Below are 25,127 nucleotides of genomic sequence, written 5' to 3'. Positions count from 1 at the left end.
TTTAAGGAGCATGGTGGCATACAACTATAGACCCTGCCTATAAACAAACAAAACCAACCAACCAAACAACAACAACAACAACAACCCCCCCCAAAAAAAACCATGAGTCAACTATTTAAGGAATTAAGAAGGGGCTGGGATTGCAGCGCAATTGGTAGAGGGCTTGCCTAGCATATATGAGGCCCTGAGTTGGATCCCCACCACTGCATAAATCGGACATAGTGGCACATGCCAATAATCCCGGCACTAGGAGATGGAGACAGGAGGATGAGAAATCCAAGGTCATCTTTGGCTCTACACAGAGTCCAGCTGGCCAAGGCTACATGAGACACCCTGACTTAAAAAGACAGAGAATAAATGAACGAGCAAACGAATGAATGAATATGGTTTGTGGACTAGAAACCCACACAGACTGGGTTTCCAGAGCTTACTCTCCCTGCCTAGGCACTGTGCTTACATCTGGGTAACTGAAATGAGCCAAGACCCCCTTTCCTGTCTCCTAGAACACCCTCCAGTTCTCACAGCTTCACTGCCTATCTTCAGCTGTGTGAGGGTTGGGAGGGGTGTAGAGGGAAGCCCGCCAAACTCAGGTAGACTATGAGAGACGTTTGTTTTGTAGAGACAGGGTTTCTTTGTGTAACAGCCTTGGCTGGCCTCGAATTCAGAGATCTGCCTACCATAATGCCTGGCTTAGTTTTATTTTTTTAAGATAGAGGTTCATGTAGCCCAGGCTGGTCTTAAACTCCCAGTTCCTTCTATCTGTACCCCACCCCACCCACAATGCGGGTATAAAAGGCATATGCCACCACATTTTGGCCCAAGAGACATTTTCAAAGTCTGCTTTTTACCTAGGGAAGTCAGAGATACTGAGTGAGGACAGACTCAAAGGGAAGCCACAAGAAGCAGAAAGTATCGAGGCAGGGAGATGAAGGTGGACACGGAGGAAGCCCAGGGTGAGGGGCAGCTCTGCACTCGGCAGGTGAGCTTGTTCTACTTGCTTTCTGCCACTGTAACAAAATGTCCCAGGCTGGTAAGTTATACAAAACAAGAGTTTCAGGTTCATTTAGCTCACAGATCTGGAGGTCAGATACCCGAGAGCACAGCATGGCATCTGGAGAAGCATTCTTCTGAGTCTGGACTGACTCAGGGCAAGTATGTGTCTATTGTCAGCTCAAGCCATCACATCACAGGAACCTGTACTCATGACCTCATCTCAGCATAATTACCTATCAAAGGCCACACCCCCCCCATATCCTATCATCGTGGATGTGGGGTTTAACTGTGTAACACAGGATCTTTGGGAGGTCACACTCAAACCATTGCACATGGGCCTCAGGCTCAAAGTGAGTCCGCCTCTGCAGGAAAGCACACTTGGGTACTCCCTAGTCTCAGCTGGACTCCTGTGTCTATCCTGGTTAAGATAAAGTTAGAAACATCAAAATGCCACATCCCTTTGAGCAGCAGCTGTCGGCGGAACTCCATATGGGTGCAGCAGCCAGGAGTCTGAGCTAATAAAAGTTAAAAAAAAAAAAAAAGGCAAAGCTGGGAAATGCTCCCAGAGAGCCACGTGGGCACCACTCAGAGCTGGGATGGGTGGGGTGGGATGGGGAGAAAAGCAGGCGCTGTCAGAAGGGTCCCGCCCCTGTTCAGCATGCCAAGGTCTCGTCCTCATTTTGAACACTCAACTCCCTGAGTAATGGTAAGGTCTGATGACTGGGTCCTTCCCCCTCCACTACTTAGTAGGAGGATGAGGCAGAGCAGGAAAGAGTCTGGGCAGCTGGGTTTCCTCCCCTGTACAGGCAGATGCTGAAGCCCTAACCTCCCAGCTGGGATTTTCAGGACCCGTTAATGTTACAAGGGCCCTAGAACCCTTTAAAAAAAAAGGGTCCCCGGGGCAGACTTTTGCTCCTGCACACACACAGGCACTCAGATCCACTGCCCGTGGGTCCACACCAGATGCTGAACCTGCTGGTGCCTTCATAATCGGGGTCCTAGCCTCTGGCTTCTAGTTGTTGATTAGCTATTATTCAGCCACGGGTATTTTGTTCTAGCAGCCTGAAGGACTAATATAACTGGCAAAAACAGGGTCAGGACGATCTATAACAAGGACAAGCAAACACACATATATGTATCTGTGAACATTTCTGCGGGCACCTTCGTGTTTTCTCGTGTAAAACTGTGTTGCTCCTGGTGGGGGAGGTGAGTCAGATGGTTGAACATCCATCTCTACTTAGGGGAGGGGCCTCTTCTAGCTGACCCTACCTCTGTGTATTCTCATGGGGACAGTGTAAAGACGCTAATCAGCTGGTGGGTCTCAATGAGCTCTATGCCATCCTGGTCTACATAGGGAGTTCCAGGACAGCTTGGGCTACATAATGAGATCCTGCTGCTGCTACCCCAACCCCCCACGAGAAGAAAAGGAAAAACCCAAAACAAACAAGTCTATAGGGATTTTCTGAAACCCGACCATGTGTTAAGGTACCTAGTCTATGGCTTCAGTCCTAGGAAGGCACACGCACAAACGTCATGATACTGGGGGAGGGGCAGTACTACTTCACCACCCTGCACATCAGAGGTGGAGGCTGGGCCACAGCAGGAGCTCAAAGGAGACAGTGGATTTAAAAACAGCTTCAGGCAATCTCCAAAAAGATGGCATTTGTTCCAAAAGGAGGAACAGTTATATTGTTCCACCAGATCATGAAGTCAGAGAATTAGCCTACTACAGGCCCTGTGGTTAGCTTGGCCACTACAGAGGTCTCTGTGTTCCTGGCCAGTGTCTCTGGCGGCTGTGGAAAGCAACAAAGCAGGTCCCGACATCAGAAGACTCTACCTCGATCCCTGGAAACGCCTACAGGCAGCCCAGGCAGATACACAAGAGTTCAAAAAGGAAGGCTCCTTTGTGGAGGGAATACATGCAATCCTGCAATAGTCGGCCAGGAATGGGGAGGCCCAACTATCCCAGCAGGCTTTGCTCTCTGCCTGCCACCTCAGCAGAGGCCCCAGACTACACCTGCCCAATAGGATCCTGTGGTGCCAAGGCTGGGCACCATGCCACTCTTCTCTCCAAGAACACCTCAGCCTGGCACCATGCCAGGCACAGTCAAGCCTGTGGCCATCAGGGATTTCCTGAAACTGACATGCACAGAAACCTACAAGCAAATGCACAGGATCTTACAGCCACACTGGCAGCCTGGAAACCAGGTGCATGGCTGAAATAGGGCATCCAAGTGCCTTCCAAGGACACACCATGATGCCAGTCTATACACATACCTCTATCGCACAAAGACTTAGAAAGGACTGTCACAAACCTGCAGGCTTTCTTCCTTCCTCTTTTGTTTTTTGGAGACAGGGTTTATTTGCATAGCCCTGGCCGCCTGGAATTCACTCTGTAGACCAGGTTGACCTCCAGAGATCCACTTGCCTCTGCCTCCTGAGTGCTGGGACTAAAGACATGGGCCACCACAAGGCAGCCTGCAGCTTTTTAATACTGTACCGTGGGTACTGGTGATGGTGGGTCTCTAATCTCAGGACAAATCAAAGGTCACGGGGGAGGGCTCTGGATGACTAAATACCTTGCACCATGGTGGTACTGATGAACTAACTGGAGGCCAGAGCATGGGCTGGTGTGCTCAGTGCTCGGGAAGATGGCCTGCTGAAGGTAAGGAGTGCGTGTGCAAACAAAGAGATGAATTCCAGGTAGAGGAAGATAAGAGGTCACAGTGGGACCAGTCTGCAAAGTGTGTGGTGGCCTTCCCACTGGCTCACCAAGAGATTCTCTTAGAAGGGATATGGGAGGGAAAAGATGACCTTCAAAGGTCACTGTGTTTATCTTTCTGTTGCCAGTCAACAGGGAGTGTCCAGGTACTTGGACATTGTTCAGTTCCACTTGGGTCAGTGAATCCAGGCTACACTGTGGTCCTCGAGGCCAGTCAGGTATATAGAAGAACAGCTCTGCCTATTAGGGATATGCCATGCCAGTAGTAAACCAGACAACTGGACTCCCTGCTAGGGTTTGGATAAGTGTCTTCAAAGACCACGAGGCTCTAACTTGTGTTGCTCTTGGGAGGTAGTTAAGATGTGGGGACTCATGGGAGGTCTTGGAACCCTGGCCCCTTCCTCTCTAATTCTGCTTCCCAGCCACTATGAGGCAAGCAGTTTCCTCAGCTACACACTGCCTGCCATGATGCACTGTCCCACCACAGGGCCAAATGACCACTGCCTGAAACCTCTGACACTGTGAGCCCAGACGGAGCTTTGCTCATAAACTGACTATCTCGGGCATTTTGTCATAGTGACAGCTGACTAACACAGTAGGGATGGGTCACCTCAGTGGGGAGTATGCCAGTTCCTCGTATTCTGACACTCCATGAAGTGGGATAATACAGCCTGAAATTTTGGGGACCCAAGAGAAACTGCTGGGCTGAGACAGTGACTATGCACCTTCTATGCCGCCCAGCACTTATCCTTTCTTTGTCAAACCATTCCTTCCCCAGGACTCCTTAAAGAGGGCAAGCCTAAGCCCCCAAAGCTACGGTGCACGAGCAGGAGGAAGCCTAGGCGAGGGGCACAATGGGGTAAGAGTGGGGGGAAATTCTTTTATCCTTTTGAGCATCAGTTCTAGGCTGCTTCTGAACCAGGAACTTTTTGGTTTAGGTCTGAAGAGAAAGGCCACACGACCTTGTCCCTAACCCAGCTATACCCAAAGTAGGCCAGATTCTCCTGGTTGCCATGAGAACACATCTTGATTGGCAGTGCCAACAAAATTTCACACACTTGATAGCATTTACTCTGCTCAGTACCAAGGATCCCTCTTTGGGAAATGAGGAAACACAACTCAGGAAGGTCACCACTAGGCCCAAGGTCACAGCAGACTGAAGACCAAAGGCAAGCTACCCAAGCTGGATCCTGGGTCTCAGGCCCTTCTCACTTTACACTGTTCCTCAAAGGAAGGGGATAGTTCTGTGATCCTTCAAGGTAACTGCCTGGCATCCTGCCTGCACCCTTTGAACGGTGTGTGAGGCCTTTCCACACATGATAAGCTGGAGAGTCTCCAAGTGAGGAAACACTCCCTGAATCCTTCAAGTGGCACCAGCAGCCATAATGTATCAGCTCACCATGAACTGCCTGCCACACACAGTTCTGGACTATTTCTATGTGCAGACTACAAAGCAGGGGGAATGGAGGTATGAGACAGTGACTCTACACTTGGGCTCTATGGGTAGTGCTCAGGGGCTCTGTGCACCTCTTCAAATTCTTTGCAAGATCAGGTGCATTTGTCCGAGGAGAGTACTTGAGGCTCTTCAGGAGCCTCAGAAAGATCAAGGATTCGTTCCTTGAGGATCACAGGAGTCAGGGACCAATGCTTCCTCTAACCCTGTATATGCTCTGAACACACAGAAATCCAGTGCTGAGCCCTGGGGAGCAGCTCAATTGGAAGAATGTTTGCCTGGCATGCATAAGGTCCAGAGCTTGATCTCCAGTACCAAATAAACTGGGTATGGTGGCTCAAGCTTGTAATCCCAGCACTTTGGGGTGGAGGCTAGAGGATCAGAAGTTCAAGGTCATCATCTTGGTGGCCAACCTGGGGCATATGAGACCTTGCTTCAAAAAACCAAAATCCCAAACCCAAACACATATCAACTACAGGAGAAAGTATTGTGTGGACGGTGGTGGTCAAAACTGCCCCGGCTCCTGCCAGGAGGGAACTAAGATGAACTAAGATGAAAATAGTATCTGGGGGGAGAGCCACTTCAGACTGCAGCACAAATCTGGCTAGACATTCTGCTAGTTGGTTTCAGGGTCCTAGAAAACACCCTTCTCATTTGTCACAGACATTTGGACATCCCTGAGCTCCACTCCCACATGCTTGAGGCCAATGACCATTCCCTGGAAGGGTCCTATCCCCACATTACAGGCAACACAGGGCAGCTCTCCAGGTCCACAGCCCTCGTTGTCAGACACAGGGCAAGGCAGCCCCAGGAAAGGGAGAAGTCTAATAACCCTACCCCTTCCCTTTAGCTCTTCCAGGCCTGTGGCTGAAGAGGTGCCAGAGATCCAAAGACCAGTGAGCGGAAGACCCTAAAGGGAGAGGCCCAGACTCCCACAATGCAATGTGTAATTAGACCAGATACCCAAAACATCTGCCTCCTCCCCAAGACCTCAGCCTCCTCTGGTGAGCTTCTAACTTGTGCTCACGGATGGCCACCTTCATTTTCTCCCTACCCCTCAAGAAGCGCTTGTCAGCTTCCACGCTTTAGCATTCTTCAGTGTGGCATTCCTAGTACTGGGGAAACGGCATGTGAGCCGTACAACCCTCTTACTGTCTATTGCGGAAATGGCTTATGATGGTCTGGAAAATCCATTTTCTGTGTGAAAGTGACAGTTATCATGGAGGTCATACAAGGTGGGCTTCTAATTTTTTCAAAAGACAGAGGAATACACATCACTAAAGTTATGTGGTGTAAAATGTCATCTTTCTTTGATGATTCTCAACCCAGGAAAAGTACTCAAGGATCCAGTAGCCTCTGGGGCATCACTGTGGATGCCATGTCATTAGGAAAAGTGAAAGCCTTACATCTCATCTTCCCAAGTCCCCTGGCCTCTAGGTCTCTCTCTTTCACAGTGCACACCTTAGGAACAAACTCCAGAGAAACACCCTAAGGGTGTGAAGGAAGCCATGGTACAGAATCCAGGGAGATACGTATGCAATTAGAGATTCTGGAGGCTCCTCCCAGGAAACTGTCCCTACAGCCTCTTCTATCAGTAATGGGAAAACCTCAAAGATCAGCTGAGGTTTTCCCTCCCCTATTGGCAGTAGACCGCATATCTACTGGGGTCCTTCAAGATTATAAGGTCTAAAAAGGAAGAAAGAGAGAAAGAAAGAAAGAAAGAAAAGAAACGAATATAAGGTCTGTGTGAGTCTGGGCCACAAAGCCAGACCAAAGCAATCTGATTACCATTCTGCAGAGCACCTATGCGCCCTCCTGCCCCTGCCACTCAACAAGACTTGGTAGTACAGGCTACACCTGTCCCCACAAAAAAAACGAAAAAGGAAAACAAAAACAGAGTGGGTGACAGCATCAGGCCTTGAACTGTGGGAACTGACCAGATCTGTAGTTTGCCCCTAACCAGTGGATGAGGACGAGGCTGAGGGTAGAGTACAGTCTCTGTCCCTGCTGGCCAAGAAACCAAGCCTAGCTTCATTCTGGCCAAGACTTCAGCAGCGGCTCATGGCCAGGACCAGTCAAAGTTAGGGAAGGTGAAACCACAATACACAATATCTCCAAGTGGCAAATGACCTAGGTACTGAATGAAATCTTACCAGTCCTAGGGACATGTCTCAAAAGCTGGCTTTAGTAGAAAACTGTGCATTCCCTGGGGACCCTTGGAAGAGGGTGACAGATAGTGGGCAGAAAGGAAAAAGAGAGCCCTGGCCCAGACCAGGCATACATCTCTGTATCCTCTCTCGCCAATTGTCCCTGGGGACCTGTGGAAGAGAGGAGCAGGGACAATGTTCCAACAGGTCCCCTTCACCAGCCTGGCCGGGTCAGCCTTCCTCGTCCTAGGCTGAGGCCCCAAATTCAGCGGGAACGCAGAGGCACCTGCTGCCACACCGCTCCATCTCCGCTGAAAGGGGACCCTGGGCGGTGCCTCAGGGCTCTCTCGTCCCCCTCCTCACAGAGGCGGGGCACTCCGGGAGCCGCCGCGTCCCCCCCTCCGCCCCCGTCTCCCCATCCCCGCGCTCACCTGGCGCAGGTGCTGCAGCAGCGTCCCCGCCTCCTCCCGCCGGCCCTGGCGCACCATCCGCAGCAGCTCCTGGACCATGCTGACGCGCCGGTGGTAGGGGGGCAGCCCAGCGCTCGCGCGCCCCGCCTTGTCCCCGGCGCGCAGTAGCAGCGACGCCCAGAAGTCGGGTCGTTCGCGGCGGGGGCCGGGCGCCGCGCCCGGGCTGGCTCTCTCCGCCAGGCTGCCCTTGGTCTGCCGAGTGCCCATCCCGCCGCCCGCCCGAGGTTACGCGTGCCGGGCCAAGATCGCGTCCCCCGCCGGCCGCGCGCCTCCCCGGCCGCAACTTTGGGGGAACTGTTGCGCGCGGGAGGCGCGGGAGGCGCGGGAGGCGCGGGGCGGGGGCGGCTGCGGCCCGCGCTCCCCTCGCTCCTCCCTCCTCGCTGCCCCGGCGCGCTCTCCCGGCGCTCGCCGCCAGCCCGTCGGCCCCGCCCCGCAGGCTGCCCCGCCCTCGCGCCGCCGCCGCGTGTCTCCGGCCCTCCCCGCCGCCCGCTCCTTCCCGCCGCGCGGCTCTGGGTTAGGGGTGCCCGGCGCCCCCGCCCTGCATTGTCCCTGGTGCAGCGCCCCCTGCCGGCCACCGTGCTGCGCTTTTGGGGCCCGCGGCGCCCTGGCAAAAGGCCGTTGAGCCCATCACTGAGTTTCCCGACGCTTCCATGACCGCGCGCGTGGGTGAGGCCCCTGGGGTGGTGGTGGTGGGGAGAGATCGGTGTGCCGAGCGAGAAGGGAAAACTTTGGAACTTGGAGACCCTGTTGCCCCAATGTCTGCTTTCTCAGAGTGGGCTCCGCAGAGACCCGGTACTGCAGATTGTCCGAGGAGCTGGCTGGAAGCGCAGGATCGCAGGCCTGGCTCCATGCCCATTGAATGAGTCTCTTCTCTGGGCCTGGAAATGTGCATTTAGCTAGCATATTGGGTGGTTCCGATGCTCACTCCTGGAGCCCCGGTGGCTTTCAGAGTGATGGTGGCTTGTGCACGGAGTCAGACCCGGATCCTCTGAACTGTTTGTTTTTTGTGAACTCTGCATTCTTGTTCTCCCTCTGCTGAGAGGGGCCCTTTACGTCGCCCTACTCCTTCAAAACGGAAATGCGATTTCTTGTACGTTCCTGTTGCCTTCTTCCCGGGTTTCTTCTGCCAACCCCCTGGGAACTCATGGTGCTTTGATAAGGTACTTTGGGAGGCCTGTGACTGCCCTGTTGGTAGCTGTAGGAGCGACCGCAGTTTTGTTAGCTCTTGTTTCTTCAGGCAAGAGGGCTGGAGTTTACCACCTGCTGAGCCATATCATGGTAGCCTTCAGCTGCTCTCTCTCTCTCTGGCACTCTCTCTCTCTCTCTCTCTCTCTCTCTCTCTCTCACTCTCTCTCTCTCTCTCTTTCTCTCTCTCTGTGTGTATGTGTGTGTGTGTGTCTATACACTTGGTTTTTTTTGTTTGTTTGTTTAACAAGGTTTCTCACTGGTCTGAACTCCCTAAGGGACTAGTTTGGCTGGCCAATGAGCCACAGAAATCCACCTATCTTCCTCCTTCCTAGTTTAGAATTGTTAGGTGAATGCTGCCACACTTGGCTTTTCGTAAAAGCCAGGTCACATTATGTATCCCTGGCTAACCTGGATCTTTCTATGTAGACCACCAGGTTGACCTTGAACTCAGAGACCTGCCTGCCTTTTGGTAACCCCCCACACACCCCCAGTACTGGTATTAACGGCATGTACCACTACTGCCTCGGTAAATTTAAATTTTAAATCAATTAAAAATTTCATTCTTTTGGCGGGACGTTGGTGGCACACACCTTTAATCTCAGTGCTCGGGAGGCAGAGGCAGAGGCAGGGGGATCTCTGGGAGTTTGAGGCCAGCCTGATCTACAGAGTGAGTTCCAGGACAGGCTCCAAAACAATACAGAGAAACCCTATCTCGAACAAAAAAATTTTTTTTTCATTCTTTTAAAAAGTAAGTTATTGATATCAAACTCACCAACTGAGCTGTGTCTCAGTCCAGTGGAAACTTTGGAAAAATTATGTAATGACACTTGTTATTCAAGACCATCCTCAGGGTTTGGCACTAAGGGGGAGAGACCTAGTTTGGCTCTGAGTTTATAGCAACACAGCAGGGTGGGTGTTGATGGATGGAAAATGACTAAGTGGAAGCACATATAAGGGGATTCTGGCTAAACTGGCCTAACAGAATTGCTGAAGACAGAGTCAGCATCCCCTGCAGTCTGGTAGAGGATGAAAAAACCTCATCAGATATTGCCGGTGATCAGCTATCCCCAGCTCTTCCTAAACTGACTTGATAAAACTCTTTCTACAAGAAAGTGCATGATGGGCCTGGAACAATTCAGGAGCCTGACAAGTGTGGCTAAGCAGAGACTCTTATCCATAGATGAACTCCAAGCAGAGGTGTTGCCGAAGTGAGAATTCTTTTCCTTCTTCCCTTCTCTGCCAACCCTGAGTGCCTTGAGGAGGAGGCCTTGGGTCTCCCCAGATTCCTTTTGCAGACTTTCTTGGACTTTTGGACTTTCTTTGAGAATACTACTCTGACTCCACAGCTTAGCATAGCATTCCAAACCACTTGTGCTTTTGTATGCAGAACACACCTACTGGTGTCTTGAGAATCCTGTTTGGGAAATCCTCCTGTGTCTTATGGCCTGCATGACAACCCATGGAAGTAGCTATGGAGGGAGGACCCCTACTGGTGGGGGCCCTCCACATCCCTGGAGATAGAGCTACACCACTCTTGAGTCAGCAGGCTGACCTGGGGATGTGTGATTGGAGCAGATGCAGTCTCGTCAGGATCTGAGGCTTTCTTCTTCTTTTTCTTCTTCTTCTTCTTTCTTCTTCTTCTTCTTTGGAGCAGATGCAGTCTCGTCAGGATCTGAGGCTTTCTTCTTCTTTTTCTTCTTCTTCTTCCTTCTTCTTCTTCTTCTTCTTCTTCTTCTTCTTCTTCTTCTTCATTTTCTCTTTCTAGCCTTGCTTTCAGAGATAACAGTGCAGATCTCCATTTATTAAGAGACGGGCTGAGTTTGCCCCCACCTCCTCTTGCCACCGATGCCCCACCCCCTCCTTCCATTTCAGCCAAGCTTTTAAGAAATGCCTGGTATTTATTGTTACAACTTCTTTACCTCCATTCATTCTTCTTCTACTACAGTTTGGCTTCTGGCCACGCCACATCATTGAAATGTATCTTGCCAGTGACCTAGTTGCTAAATTCAGTGGCTACTTTTGGTCTTCCTTCATCTTACTAGGATATGCGGCATCTCATCCTGTTGCCTACTCAGTTTTGGTTGAAACTACTTTCTAGTCTGGCCTGATGGTGCAGCCCTGTAATGCCAGCACTCGGAAGACTGAGGCAGGAGGATGGCAAGTTTGAGGCTACATAGGCTATAGAGGACTACTTGGGCTATAGAGGAAGCCTGCTTGAAAAGGAGGTACTCTGCGGGTTTCCTCTTGCCGTGCTGGAGACAGAACCCAGAGCCTGTATGCTTTCCTTCCTGAGTCCTCTGGAGCCCTCTTTCTTACCTCTGTCTTTCACTTGTTGGCACACAGGTATTGTCTGAACCCTCCTTGTACGCTTTGCCATTTATACCCATGGCTTTCACACCGTGCACACACGGGTAACCCTGACTCCTTCTAGTTTATGAGCTAATAAGCGAACTTGCCATTGGTTATTGGCAGAAGACATGTGACTTCGAGATTAGAGACCTAGGACTTTGCTGCCCCGGCAGAGCAAATAGCAGGAGTATCAGCATATTTGTGTAAGTTCTTCTTGCCTCCAAGTCCTGCAGGGGCAGCATGATGGGCCCAGATGGATGCCCTGCTAGCAGATGGTTTGTGTCATAGCTGAGAAACATGGAGCTTGGGGGTGGGGTGGGGAGATCTACGGCTTATAAAGGAAGCAGCAAATAAGACTGCTCTTTACCCTGGAGGGCAGTAGTATGGCATCCTTCAAGGTTGCTTGTTATAAGCGCAGCACTGAGAAGAGGCTCAAGTAAAAAGGGGGAGTCTTTCCATTCACAAGATGTGAGAGAGTGCCAGGCTCCTGGAGGACTGTCTTTCAACAGCAGGCCCCTCACCTTCTTCCAGTGAGTATGTCCTCTCCCAGGCCTGCTGCCCAGGTGGAGCACTCCGGTCTCTGCTCACTGTCAGGGACAGGCCAGAGACCCTGGAGAGAGTACCTGCACCTAACTAACTGAGTCTGCTCACGCCGACAACAAGGCTGGCGGCTCTGCTCTGTTGCGGGGTCTCTGGTTCTCCACATGCCTTGCTTTGGGTTGTGTCATTTGCATATATTGTTCTATTTCATCCTGTCTGCAGGTTTGCTGTGAGGTTTGCTTTTTTATGGTCCTGATTTCCCAGGTGAAAAATGGCCTCTCATTTGTTCAAAGTCACATGGATGGTGAAGGGCAGAGCCAGAGAGTTGAATTTAAGTCTGTCTGGAAGCCTGTATTGTTAGTACTTCATGCCATTGGTCTTCCTTTTAGTATACATCCCTCTCTGATAGACAGCTACTGCTTTGGTGTGTATCTGTATAGGTCTGTGCACCCAAATGCAGTTGCCCTTAGAGGCCAGAAGAGAGCATCAGATTCCCTGTAGCTAGAGTTAATGGTAGTGATGAGCCACCCAGGTGTGTGCAAGAGCAGTATGCACTCAGCTGCTGAGCATCTCTCTAGCTCCTGTTTTTATTTTAAAATTAGTCTTTTCTTCCTTCCAGATAGCATCTTACTATGCAGCGCAGGCTGGACTCAGAACTTACAGTCCTTCTGCTTTAGCTTCAAATGCTGGGATTATAGGTGTGAGTCAACACATCCAACAGATTCAGACTTTTAGAGGTTTTTCAGTCCATGGTCAGGAAGACTCAGAGCTTTTAGGTCACTGTTTTGGTGCTTGGTAGCAATGGTGGGGAGTGCATAGAAGGACAAAGCTGTTCACTGTGTGTCTGAGAAGTGAAAGAGAAATCAGTCCTTCCATTCTGTGACCTCAGTGGTCTTAGTAGTTCCCACCAGGGTCCACCTCTTCATGTTTTCACTGCCTTCAAGTAGTGCCACACTAGAGACCTTTGGTGTTGCTCTTTCTTCCTTTCCCTCCCTCCTTCCCTCTTCTCTCTCTTTCTCTCTCTCTCTCTCTCTCTCTCTCTCTCTCTCTCTCTTTCTTTCTTTCTGTTCTGTTCAGGACTCCAGCCCATGGGATGCTGCTGCCCAGAGATGTGTTTCCTAGGTGATTCTGAATGCAATGAAGTTGATAATGAGGATTAGCCATCTTGAACTTCTTCCATGTGCTCTTACTACCATGGACTGACCCGTTCTGCTCTGTCTTCCCTTCCATGATGCACTGAGATCCTCTGGAACTGTGAGCCAAAACAAACCTCCCCCACTTCAGTAGTTTCTGGTTGGTGTGGTTACAGCAGTGCCTAAGTGACTGAGGGCATTTGCATTGAGGAGTTGTTGTAGATACTTAGGCTGCCAGTCAGCTCAGGTCTGGGACCACAGGAGAGCTAGAGGTGCTGGGGTGTGAGAGAGTCAGTGCGAGCTTTTCTCCCCTCAGTCTCATGATCATTTCTGGACTGAGACAACTTTAGTACTGACCTTTAGTGGACATCAGTCCCTTCATCTCCCCCACCCCCCACCTCCGTACAACAAAGGATTTTTCTGTCTCTTGTCAGCCATCTTCTGCTTGATCAAATTTTAGCCAATCTCTTTAGTTTGAACTCTCTCCTAGGCCCATCTGTGTATTTCCTGTAAGATCTGGTTTTGGCAAAGAACTCTGCCAAGGTCATTTGTCCAGAACCCTCTGTCTTCATTATCTGATTGCTCCCACGATCAGGCTTCTTTAGTCTGCACCAAGCTCTGGGTAGCACTTGTTCACGCTGGCTTGTCTTCAGTAAGAATCCTGTCAGGTCAGTTTAGCCAGACTCCCTCTTACTTTTCCTGTGTCCTCTTGGTAATTTTCCATCCGCTGACCCTTACCCTAAATCTCCCTGTCTGTGCTGTACTTGGGGTTGAGCTCCACTTCTCTCTAAACTGAAGGTCTGCTGTAGTTAGTGGTCTCTAACTTGGGGACCCGATCTCGGGTAAGGTTTTCTTTGTGCTACTTTTACAGGTATGGAACCTTTTCTCTTTGACAGGTTCATTTTCTCTGCAGAGGTGTCCATGGTAGTCCAGTTATCGCCTTTCTAGGGTGTCTGTCCACAGTAGCCCATTCATTTCTCTATCATGGGTCTGGCACCCCGTACCTTTAGGGTTCCTTTGTTGCTTTTTCTCCTTGCTGTGACACAACACCTGGCAGTCAGATGAAGGAAGAGATCTTTTTGGCTCATAGGCTGAGGGTAATATAAGTCTATCATGGTGGCAAAGTCATAGCAGCATGAGATCACACCACATCTGTAGTTAGGAAGCAGACAGATGTTAGAACTTCTCTTGATTGCTTTGTCTATTAATTTTTTTTTTTAAAGATTTTTGGCTGAGTATGACAATGTATGCCCTTAATCCTGGCACTCTGGAGGCAGAGGCAGGTGACTCTGAGTTCCAGGCCAGCCAGAGTTGCATAATTGAGACCCTATCTCAATTTTTTTTTTTTTGAGTCAGAATTTCTCTGTGTAGTCCTGGATGTCCTGGAACTCATTCTGTAGACTAGGCTGGCCTCAAACTCACAGAGATCCACCTGCCTCTGCCTTCTGTGTCCTGGAATTAAAGACGGGTGCCACCACTGCCCAGCAGATTTTCCCCCCTTCTTTTTATTCAGTCTAGGCCTTCTTTAGCCCTTGGAATGGTTCCACTCACATTTACGATGGATCTTCCAACTTTTGCTAACCCTATCTAGAAACTTTCTCAGAAACATGCCCAGAGCTTTGTCTATTAGGTGAGTCTATTAGGTCCTGACAGTCAGTATTACAAAGGCATATGCCAAGGACAGATAGATGTAAACCTCTGTTGGTTAGTCCAACAACAATAGAGGTTAGTCCGAGCCAACTAATTGTGTGACATCCTAAGTATCCAGCACCTCTCTTAGTCAGGAATCCAGAAGCCTGAGAATACCTCAGATTTTTTGCTGGTCAATGCTGGTCAGAGATACTGATGAAAGAAAAGATCTTCCAGGGAGGGCGAGCCAGGGAAGGGCAGGAGAGCTAGCAGCCAAGTCTTTAGTCTGTGCTATCTCCTCACAGAGCCAGAGGCACACATCCTGGGCTCTGCCTGCCTCGTGCTGCCAAGTACTGTGGACAGTCATTTCACGCTTTGCTTTCCACTCTGATTGTTTTTCATTATGCCATACATGGCCTACCTTAATCTAGTTATTTAGTTTGTTCTATAATAGAAGCTCATAAACTCATCCTCCAAAACCAAACCGAGCAGCACATTAGCTGGGATGGTATCACTTGGACCTGGAATGTGTGCTCAAAGGTGAGGTCCCAGGCTTGGTTCTCTGAGGAGGTGGTGGACCTTGTACTTGGTGAGGCCTGCTGGGAAGCATTAGGTCATTGTGGACATGCTCTTGAAGGTTTTATCCCCCCCCCCCTTTGTTTTACTGCTTTCTTTCATTTCCTAGCTTCCACAAGCAGCTTCCTCTACTCCTGCCAGGATGTACTGCCCTGTCATAGACTCAAAAGCTATGGAGGGGCTGGAGCAATGGCTCAGTGGTTAAGAGCAATGGACGTGGTTAAGAGCAATGAACGCTTTTTTATGAAGTTAAAAATAACCCCGGGTCAATTTCCAGCATCCACATGGCTGCTCACAACTGTCTATAATTCCAGTCCTAAGGGACCTGATGCCCTCTCCTGGCTTCTGAGGGCACCAGGCATGCAAGTGGTGTACAGGCATACATGCAGGCAAAACACCCACACATGTAAGATAAATGTAGAAAAGGATGAAAAATCAGTGGGGATCAACCTCCAAAATTGTGAGCCCCACAAAGACCTTTCATCTTTGTAAGTTGATTGCCAAGGCCTTTTGTGATAGTAACAGAAAGTTAACTAACACTTAGCAGGAACTGGAACGGGATTGTAGGCTTCTCTTCTACCCCAAGATTCTGTCTCCCACTGCTTGAGTAACCCACACCCTGAATTCGATGTATATCAGTCTTTGCTTTTTCCCTTTCATATATTTTTAAAAGTTTACTCAAGTAGAAAATTTCAAACATTCACAGCTCAAGAGACTAGTCTGATCTTGCTTTATCAACCTTCATCCCTTTCCAGTTCTAATTTGGTTGTTTGTGGTGCTGGGTCCAACCTAGGGCCCTGTGCTTTCTGCATAGGCACTCCATCCCTGAGTTATATCCCCAGGCTCCCATTTATGCTTTTATTTTGAGGTGGCATTTTTTTTCTGGCCTTGACCTCGTGTGGCTCAGGTAGGCCTTGAACCTCTGAGGCTGGGGGCCTGTGGTTCCTACCCCCTTTAGGCAGTTGTGTTCTGTGTATGTTTCTGAAGAGTATCTACTCTTGCTTTGGGTTATTTTTAACTTTATAAAAATGCATCTTGCTGAATGAAATTTTTTTGTGGAGCAACCTTTTTCTTTCTTTTTTTCAAAACAGGGTTTCCCTGTCTCTGGGAGCCTGTCTCTGGAGTTAGCTCTGTAGACCAGGCTGGCCTCGAACTCAGAGATCCACCTGCCTCTGCCTCCCGAGTACTGGGATTAAAGGTGTGCACCACCAACACCCTGCTGGAGCAACTTTTTTCATGTACTATTAATATATCGGTAGAACCCTGCAGTGTGTCATCATGGATCATTCACTTTGTGTAATGGCCCCTTGCATGCGTAACCCTTGGCTTATTTTTCCGCCCTGTCACTGATGCAGCTCAATTTGTTTGTGGGTTTTTGCTGTTGGGAAGAGCACTGCTCTGACTGTATTTTTAAAGAAAGGATTTATTTGTTTTAATTGTATGTAGGTGTGTGTGCCTGCAAGTGGGCATGTGCACAAGCGTGCAGGTGCCTTGCAGGCCGGCGGCATAGGATCCCCTAGAACTGGAGTATAGAGACAGCTGTGAGCTGCCTTGCAGGTGCTGGGGATCAAACCCCGCTTTTCTGGAAGAGCAGCCAGTGCTCTTAACTGCGAAGCCATCTCTCCAGTCCCTGCATGCTCATTTTTAAAACAAGGAAGGAAGAAAGAAAGAAAGAAAATAAGCTTTGTGGACCTGGAGTGGGGTGCTTCAGACTGAATTGCATCCTCTCACGGGTCACATGCAGAAGCTTTAGCCCCTGGTGTGATGCTATTTAGGGACTGGCTTTTGGGAAGTAATTAGCTTTAGATGAAGTCTGGAGGTTTGGGCTCTTGAGACCATAGAACTTACTGTGTCCTTCATGTCCCCAAGGAAAGGCCGTTTCAAACACAGCAAGGAGGAAGCTGCTAGAAGCTGGGAAGGATTCTTACTAGGACTCCACCTGCTGGCCTTTAGCTTTCAGAACTGAGGGGATACATTTCTGTTCTACCACCCACCCTGTGGGTTTGCTATGGCAGCGGCACAAACTGACTAGGTCAACCTGAGATGTTGACTACCTCTTCATGTTTCCTTTTCTGTTGAACATCTGTATATCTTGCTTGTGTCTCTGTTAGGTTGCTGTGTTGTTCTGAGTCAAAGCTGTAACAAAGTACCACAATTTTGGTAGATTAAAGCAACAGAACTTGCCAGGCATAGTGGCACACACCTCTAATCTCAGCACTCGGGAGGCAGAGTTCAAGGCTAGCCTGGTCTACAAAATGAGTTCCAGGACAACCAGAGCTACACAGTGAGACTCTGTCTCTAAACAATAACAACAAAACCAATCAACCAAAACCAAACCAAAAAGCCTCACAACTAATTCACAACAGCCATAAGTCAGAACTAACCTAAGACAACTGACAAACAGCTACGTAAAAATGCCATCTAGTCACACAGGGGAGGAAAAAAAATTGAACTGTAAAAAATATGACATGATATAGGAAAGACCAAATTAATCAGTGAACAGGATCATCATACTTTGTAATATAAATGGCTTTCCTTTTTTGTATTGTTTCAGTCTTATAAAAACGTACAGAGAGGCTGGGAGGTGGTGGTGCGCACCCTTAATGCCAGCACTTGGGAGGCAGAGGCAGGTAGATCTCTGTGAGTTTAAGGCCAACCTACAGAGGGAGTTCCAGGACAGCCAGGGCTACCCAGAGAAACCTTGTCTTGAAAAACCTGGGGTGGGATGGGGGGTGGGTGGGGAGGGTAATAAAGGTAGGTGTTTTCAGGCCTGCTTATAGAGATTTTTATACATGTGGGGCTGTAAAACATCAGTTGTAGGGCTAGAACAAAGGCTCAACAGTTAAGCGCGCTTGATACCTTTATAGAGGCCCCCTGCTTGGTTTTCAGCACACACATGGTGGCTCAAACGCCTGTAACTCCTGTTCCCAGGGATAGGATGTCCCCTTCTGGCCTGTGCAGGCATTGCACTCATATACACAAACCAAAAATCTTAAAAGTTCACCTATTCAGATCCTTGCTCCACGCGGCAGGGACACCCCAGGATTGACATGTGAATTCTTCTCTCATGGAAACTCCAGCAGCTAGATTACTTTTTTCCAGTTGTGCTTCAAATTAATTTTTGTTGATAGCACCTTGCATTTGATTACAATCAAGTTGTTTTCCAATAACCACGTTTATTTGTTTCTAGAGCCTTGTGTATTTGCCGAGTACAGAGACTGATATTTTATATTGGTAGCTGGCTGCAAACCTGGAGTTCATTGGGACTACAAACTAAACCCAGACACTTGTCCAAAAGCTTTCCATGGAGTGTGAAGGACTCCCCCATCAGCCTGGAAAGCTGTTTAGGAAAGCAAGACACTGCTGTTAGGCGTCTAGGAGATAGCCCCAAGGCTTGTCTGGATGTTACCACTTCCTGTTTTCATCAGGCCAAAGGGAACCCTCATCAGTTAGTCCATTTCCTGGAAATAATGTCCTCCCTGACAATCTATTTCATCACCCTCAAAAAGAGCAAGAACCCAGGCGCTGACAAATACTGTCTTGCGTTAGGCAAATTATCAGAAACAAACCTTGTTTCTGTGCAGAAGTTTCAGGGAATTTGTAACAATTAGTTCAGAGTGTCTGTTCTTCACAGCACGCTAAAACAAAACAAGCAAACAAAAATGACTTAATTCTAGTCACAGGGGAAGAGAAATCTTAGGAACCCTAGCTAGGAGTGGCACGCATCACTTTAGGTCTCTTCTGTAGCTGTCACATGGTCACACTAAGCTTCAGAGGAGGAGGCAGTGTTTCTGGTTTTGCCAAGCAGTGTTTCTGGTTTTGCCAAGCAGTGTGGTACCTCTGGAGATTATTGTCCTATTCGGAACAGCACAGCCGAGAGCTCGAGGAAGCGTCACGCACTTCTCTCTGGATCTTCAAGTCAGCGCCTCTGCTGTTCTGTCAAAAACTAACAGCGATCCCCTGAGCTTTGTAAGTGATAAACCCAACATGCTATTTCATTACATTTATTATCTAGCTGACATATATCCTATCCTGTTTCTTTCTTATGTAGAACAATTCTTAGTTGGGGTGGGTGGGTGTATGTGTGTGTGTGGGGGGGGGTGAGTTCCTGTCCAAGGTTTCCAAACTTATTTCCAAATTAAATAGCAAGGGAAGAAGTCATAAAACTGGGGTTTCACCCTGTTTATAGAAGACAGTGAACATGGGGTTGTAGCCATCAGTTTGGGACTGGAGAGATGGCTCAGTTAAAGCACTTGATGCTCTCACAGAGACCTCAGTCCTATTCGCAGAGCCCCCATGTGGCTCACAACCTTCTGTAACTCCAGTTACATTTTCTAACGCTTAGAGACATTAAAACATTTTCTTACATTTATTTATTTATGTTGCTATGATATCTGTGTGGAGAGACTTTTTTTCTTTTTTTTCTTTTTTTTTTGGAAACAGGGTTTCTTTATATAACCCTGTTTTGGAACTTGCTATGTAGACCAGGCTGGCTATGAACTCAAAGATTCACCTGCTTTTGTCTCATGAGTGCTGGGGTTAAAGGTATGTGCCATCTTGTCTAGCTGGCAAGACATCCTTAATATATTGTTATGACTGGGACTGGGGTACTACTGGCAACAGATATGTGGAAGCCAGAGGTGTTATGAAACATCCTGCTCTGCACTGTACAACCTCCTCTTTCTGAACTAAAATAAAAAGTAGTTATGCAATGGTGTCAAAATTGAAAAGCCTTGATATGGGAGCTGTAGAGTGGGTTATGTAGTTAAGAGCACTTGTTGCTCTTCCAGAGGACCCAGTTCAGTTCCCAGCACCCACATGGTGGCTCAAGGCCATCTGTCACTCTAGTTCCAAATCTAAAAGAAAGCCTGACACAGAATTGAGAGTTACTGCGCAGTGCAAGACCCTAGCCCCTTTGCAGCGTGAGCATGTGACTGGTTCTCACCAATTGTATATCACCTAAAATGAAATGTGCTACTGCTCTCCAAGGGTTCTCTTTCCTTCTGGCAAGATGGAGATGATGACTAGGGTCTGTAGGAGAGCCACAGTTGGAACCTAGACCCTGAGTCACCATCTGGGGCATCTACTGCAAATATAGGTGGAATTTTAAAAAATTTATTCTTTTGGTATTACTGTGCATGTGATGTATATGTGTGTGCTGTGCTGGTTACATGTGTTATAGCATACATATGGAGGTCAGAGGACAACTTTTGGGAGTTGATTTTCCTTCCACTTTGTTGAAGTGGGGGGTCTCACATCTTTCCTCCTCCTGTGTATTCTAGGCTAGCTGGTCCTCAAGTTTACAGGTTTCCATCTTGCCATAGGAGTGCTGGGACTTTAATGTGTGCTACCGAAACAATCATGGTGTGGTTGGGTGTTGGGGCACACACCTTTAATCCCAGCCTTTAGGAGGCAAGAGGCAGGTGGATCACTGAGTTCAGGGCCAGCCTGGTCTACAGAGTGATTTCCAGGGTAGCCAGGGCTGCACAGAGAACCCCTGTCTTGAAAACAAACAAAACAAAAAGGACAACTGTGTTTATTTCATTACTTACTTTTAGTTTATTTTGTTATGTTTTGCCTGCATGTATGTCTGTGCATCTCATGCATGCCTGGTGCCCTCAGAGGCAGAAAAAGGTGTGGGATCCCCTAAACTAGAGTTCTGAGCCGCCATAGGTACCAGGAATCACAGGTGCTGGGCTTAGAGGCATGAGCCACCATGTCTGGCTTGCAGATGTGCTAGAAAACAGTGAGCTTTTGTGTTTAAGTCTACAGGAGTCACAAAAGCATATCTCAGTGAATAAGTTGCCCCACACCTATAAACAAACAAGTAGAAAGCACATTAGGAGAAGCATGCCAGAGCTGGGCGTGGTGTCACACTAACCCCAGCACTCAGGAGGCAGAGGCAGGCAGATCTGTGAGTTTGAGGCCAGCCTGGTCCACAGAGCGAGTTCCAGGGCAGCCAGAGCTACACAGAGAAACCCTGTGTCTAACAACCAAAGGGGCAGGGGAAGAAAGCATTCAAGTTGCCTTTGTCCCTGAGATTAGCCTTCGGTTGTTTCTAAGCTTGCCATGAAGGGCCATTCCTGCTCTTTGTGATCCAGCTACATCAAGCTGGTCAACTTGATTGAGCCCCAGGATGTCCAGGTATTTATTTGTTCTGACCATTTCTGTGCTCCAATTGGGTCTGTGGTGTTTTCCTACAAGATTCGTGTATTAAAGGCTTGGTTGCAGCCTATGGCACCATTGAGAAGCAGGAGAACATTTCAGAGGTAGGACCGGCAGGATGTGGTGGGGCAGTATTTGTAATCTCAATACCCAGGAAGCTGAGGCAGGAGGATTGCCACAAATGTGAGGCCAACCTGAGCTAAATAGTGAGACACTGTCTGCAATAACCGGAAAGAGGAAAAGATGCGGGCTTAGTGGGGAAGTTAAGTCACTGGGGCTATGTCCTTGATCCTTTCTCTCTTTGCTTCCCAGTGGCCGTGAGCCGAACACTATTCTGCTAAGTGCTCCCATCATGATGCCGATACAAGCCTGAAGCAACGAGGCCAAATGAGCACGGGGACTTTGAAACTGTGAGCCAGGACAAATCCCCCCCCCCCCCCCCCGTTTCTAAGATATTCATCCCTGTGTGGAAGGATAGCTCTGGGGCTGCCACACCTTCTGAGTCATGGTGCTGTGGCTGTGGAAGGGGTTGGTAGGCATGGGCCTCTTTGCCCTCGCCCACGCTGCCTTTTCGGCTGCGCAGCATCATTCTCATACACGAGTGGCAGAAAAGGGGTGTGAGCCGCTGCCAACAGACATAGTTCTGCAGACACTTCTGGCCTTTGCAGTTACCTGTTATGGTGTAGTTCATACTGCAGGGGAGTTCAAAGACAGGGATGCCACTTCAGAACTAAAGGATAAATCTTTCGACGCCTTACGGAATCGCCCATCTTTTTATGTGTTTCGTCATCCTGGTCGTGGACTGTTCCAGCCTCTGGATACAACACGTGCTTCAAAACATGAGCGCATCATCTTCTGACATGCTGTTGAAGTTCTGAAGTTTGAATCATTGCCCTGCTCAGCTTTTTACAAGTTAAGTAACAGGACAGAAGCAGAATTAAGTACTGGCATTGGGAATGTAAGACACCAACTACACGTCAGTATTTTATTTTTATTGATGTTTCAGACTTAATAATAATAAAAACTATAACCAAAAACAAAAACCCAAAAAGATATTTATCACAGGTACCCTGTCTCAGCTGTAGGAAGTTGAACAGCTGTGGAGATGTTTTTGGATGAAGCAAACATTTGAATCTCAGCCTGAGTAAAGCAGAGGGCCCTCAGTAATGCACGTGGACCTAACCCAGTCAAGGGACTGAGTGGAACAAAAAGGAAGAGACATGCTCCTCCGTGCTTGAGCTGAGACATTGCTCTTTCTCTGGCTCTGTCCCCTCAATTCAAACATCAGCCCTTCTTGCTCGTTGAGCCTGCTGGTTCTCAGACTTGCCTATAGGCTTCCCTGGGCTCTGCTCGCTGACTACATTCTTGAGGGATGTGGGGGTTTTCACAATGTGCGGTCCAGGTCTTCATTGCGGCTCTCACCAAGTCTCTTCCCAGTTCTCAGACTGGTGATGATTTTCCTTGTGTGAAGAGGCCTAACTGTGAAGGAGAGATGGAGGCCAGTGTTCCAGAGCAGCGGGGATAAGAGGTGGAGAAATCCTTGCCCTGCCAGTAAGAATGTCTGTGGCCAATTCCATGTGTCGCTTTCTATGGTCTGGTTAACCATCCACTTCCCTTTTGTGCTCATGGCTCCATATGAGAGTCTGCCATTTGCAAATGTGTGAGGCTTTGTCAGAGGACAGGAATCAACAAGGGGCGTGTGCATGTGTTTGTGTAAAACTGATTCTACAGCCATCTACAGGAACCAGAATCCTCCCATGCTTAGGTAGTTTTTAGAAAATGATGCTCAAGTAGTTTTTAAATGACGTGGTATTTGCATATAACCTATGCCTACCCCCCATGTACTTTTAGTCATCTCTACATTATGTATATTACCTAATACCATGTAAATTCTGTAAAAAAAAAAGTCATACTGCATTGTTTAGGGAATGATGATAATAAAATGCATAAATTCAGTACAGATGAATTCCCCCCTCCCCCCAATTTTTTTTTTTTTTTTTTTTTTTGGTTAGCAGTTGGTTATGTTTGTGCTTGGTTTGTTTACTTGTCCTTATGGTCTACTTCTATAAGAATGTCACCTCCCTGAGGGCCAGATCCTGTTTGCCTTGGTTCCTTGTGGTGTCCCTCATGCCTGACTTAGTGCTTGATGTGTCTTTGCTTGTGTTTTGTTGGAGGGGCAAGGATATGAGTGTTATTGTGTGGGGGGGGGGGAGGGAGAGGGAGGTAGAGTGAGACTGACCTGGAACTCAATATATATATATATATGTGTGTGTGTGTGTGTGTGTGTGTATCAGGCTGGTCTTGAACTCACAGAGATCCACCTGCCTCTGCCTCAAGCACTAGGATTTAAGGGGTGCACCAGCATACTTGGCTTTTTTTCCATACATATTTATCAGGAAAGGCTCAATTTATTCTGTGAACCCCAGACGCCATGTTGACTGGTCTGCAGCATTCAGACTGGTTGCTGCTCTTTGCTGTCTGGATTTTCCTGCCCCCGGCTGTAGTAAAGGAAGCCTGTATTTCCTTCCTCCTTCCTTTGACAGCTCTCCAGAGAGTCCCTTCCTCCTCCAACGTGTTGAACGCCATATGGCCCTTCTGACCTGTCTGTGGCCCTCTTCCCATTCCAAGACACCTGTCTTAATTACTTTTCTGTTGCAGTGGCAGAACACCAGGGCCAAGGCAACTTGTAAAAAGAAGTGTTTAATTAGACTTACAGTTTCAGTACATGATGGCCGAGCAAAGACATGGTGGCACGAATGGCTGAGAGTTCATGCAGAGAGAAAAAGAGAGACTGGGAATGATGCAAAGCTTTTAAACCTGAGGGCCACTGCCAGTGACACACCTCCATCAAGGCCACATCTCCTAATCCTTCCCAGACTGGGGATCAAGTATTCACACTTACCAGTCTCAGGAGGCCATTCTTTTTTTTTTTTTTTTTTTTAATTAAAAGTTTTAAAGATGTATTTTCTTTCTCTCTCTCTCTCTCTCTCTCTCTCTCTCTCTCTCTCTCTCTCTCTCTCTCTCTCTCTCTCTCTCTGTCTAAGTCAGAGGACAACTTTTGGGAGTCAGTTTGCTCCTTTTACCATGTGGGTCCCAAAGATCAAACCTATGATGTGTGCTCAGTCTGGTGGCAAGCATCTTCACTTAGTTCTCTGGCCCCAACCAGTTTGATTCTAATGGGAAAAGCTGAATCCTCCGTCCAAGGCCCTCCTTGAGCAAAGAGTATGTCTGCTCTAAGTAAACATTTGCTGCAGTGCTAAGTCAGCACCCAGAAATCTTCAGGATAATGTTTGGATAAGCAGTGAATGAACACACATTGGGCAATGCAGAATTGCTCTTTAGACATGGGCTCCGGGGACCCACCAACCAGAGTTCCTGTCCTCCTGCGTATTAATGCAGCCTGTATGAACCATGCTCACTGAATCCTGGGCCAGCTTCATTTTCCTTATGAGAGTTGTCCAATGACCGTATGAACCTATGTAGGATAAGACACCTTCTTTGCTACTTTTCAGAAAAAAAAAAAAAAACAAAAAACAAAACTCTAGAATAAGTACACTGCCTTCAGCATTAGCCCTAATCTGTTTTATTTAAAAAAAAAAACAACAACAAAAAAAACTATTTCTCAAAGAGCCTTTCTTTTTCTTATTTTACATATCGATCCCAGTTCCCTCTCTCCCACCCTCCCATACCCCCCTCCCATCCCATTCCTACTCCCCCCCATCCCCTACCCCTGCTGCACAGGGAGGGTGATGCCTTCCAGGA

At 48.4% G+C, this 25,127-nt stretch overlaps 1 protein-coding gene and 1 long non-coding RNA gene across 2 annotated transcripts in view; one reads left to right on the top strand and one right to left on the bottom strand.

Moving 5' to 3' along the window:
* The window catches only part of Lrrc75a (leucine rich repeat containing 75A), a 40,433-nt gene extending 32,326 nt beyond the window's left edge, over positions 1–8,107 (bottom strand). The window contains exon 1 of the mRNA XM_051180402.1: positions 7,747–8,107. Coding sequence (XP_051036359.1) covers positions 7,747–7,992 — 246 coding nt within the window. The 5' untranslated portion in view covers positions 7,993–8,107. The remainder of the gene's footprint in view (positions 1–7,746) is intronic.
* On the top strand, positions 8,083–21,789 carry LOC127219146 (uncharacterized). The gene is made up of 3 exons (XR_007834263.1): positions 8,083–8,451; positions 19,031–19,169; positions 21,678–21,789. It is a non-coding gene; the product is annotated as an uncharacterized LOC127219146 (long non-coding RNA).
* Positions 21,790–25,127: the final 3,338 nt, after the last annotated feature.

This window comes from Phodopus roborovskii, unplaced genomic scaffold (assembly GCF_943737965.1).
Source record: "Phodopus roborovskii unplaced genomic scaffold, PHOROB, whole genome shotgun sequence".
In the NCBI taxonomy this organism is placed as follows: domain Eukaryota; kingdom Metazoa; phylum Chordata; class Mammalia; order Rodentia; family Cricetidae; genus Phodopus; species Phodopus roborovskii.
This window is presented reverse-complemented; position numbering and strand designations above follow the sequence as displayed.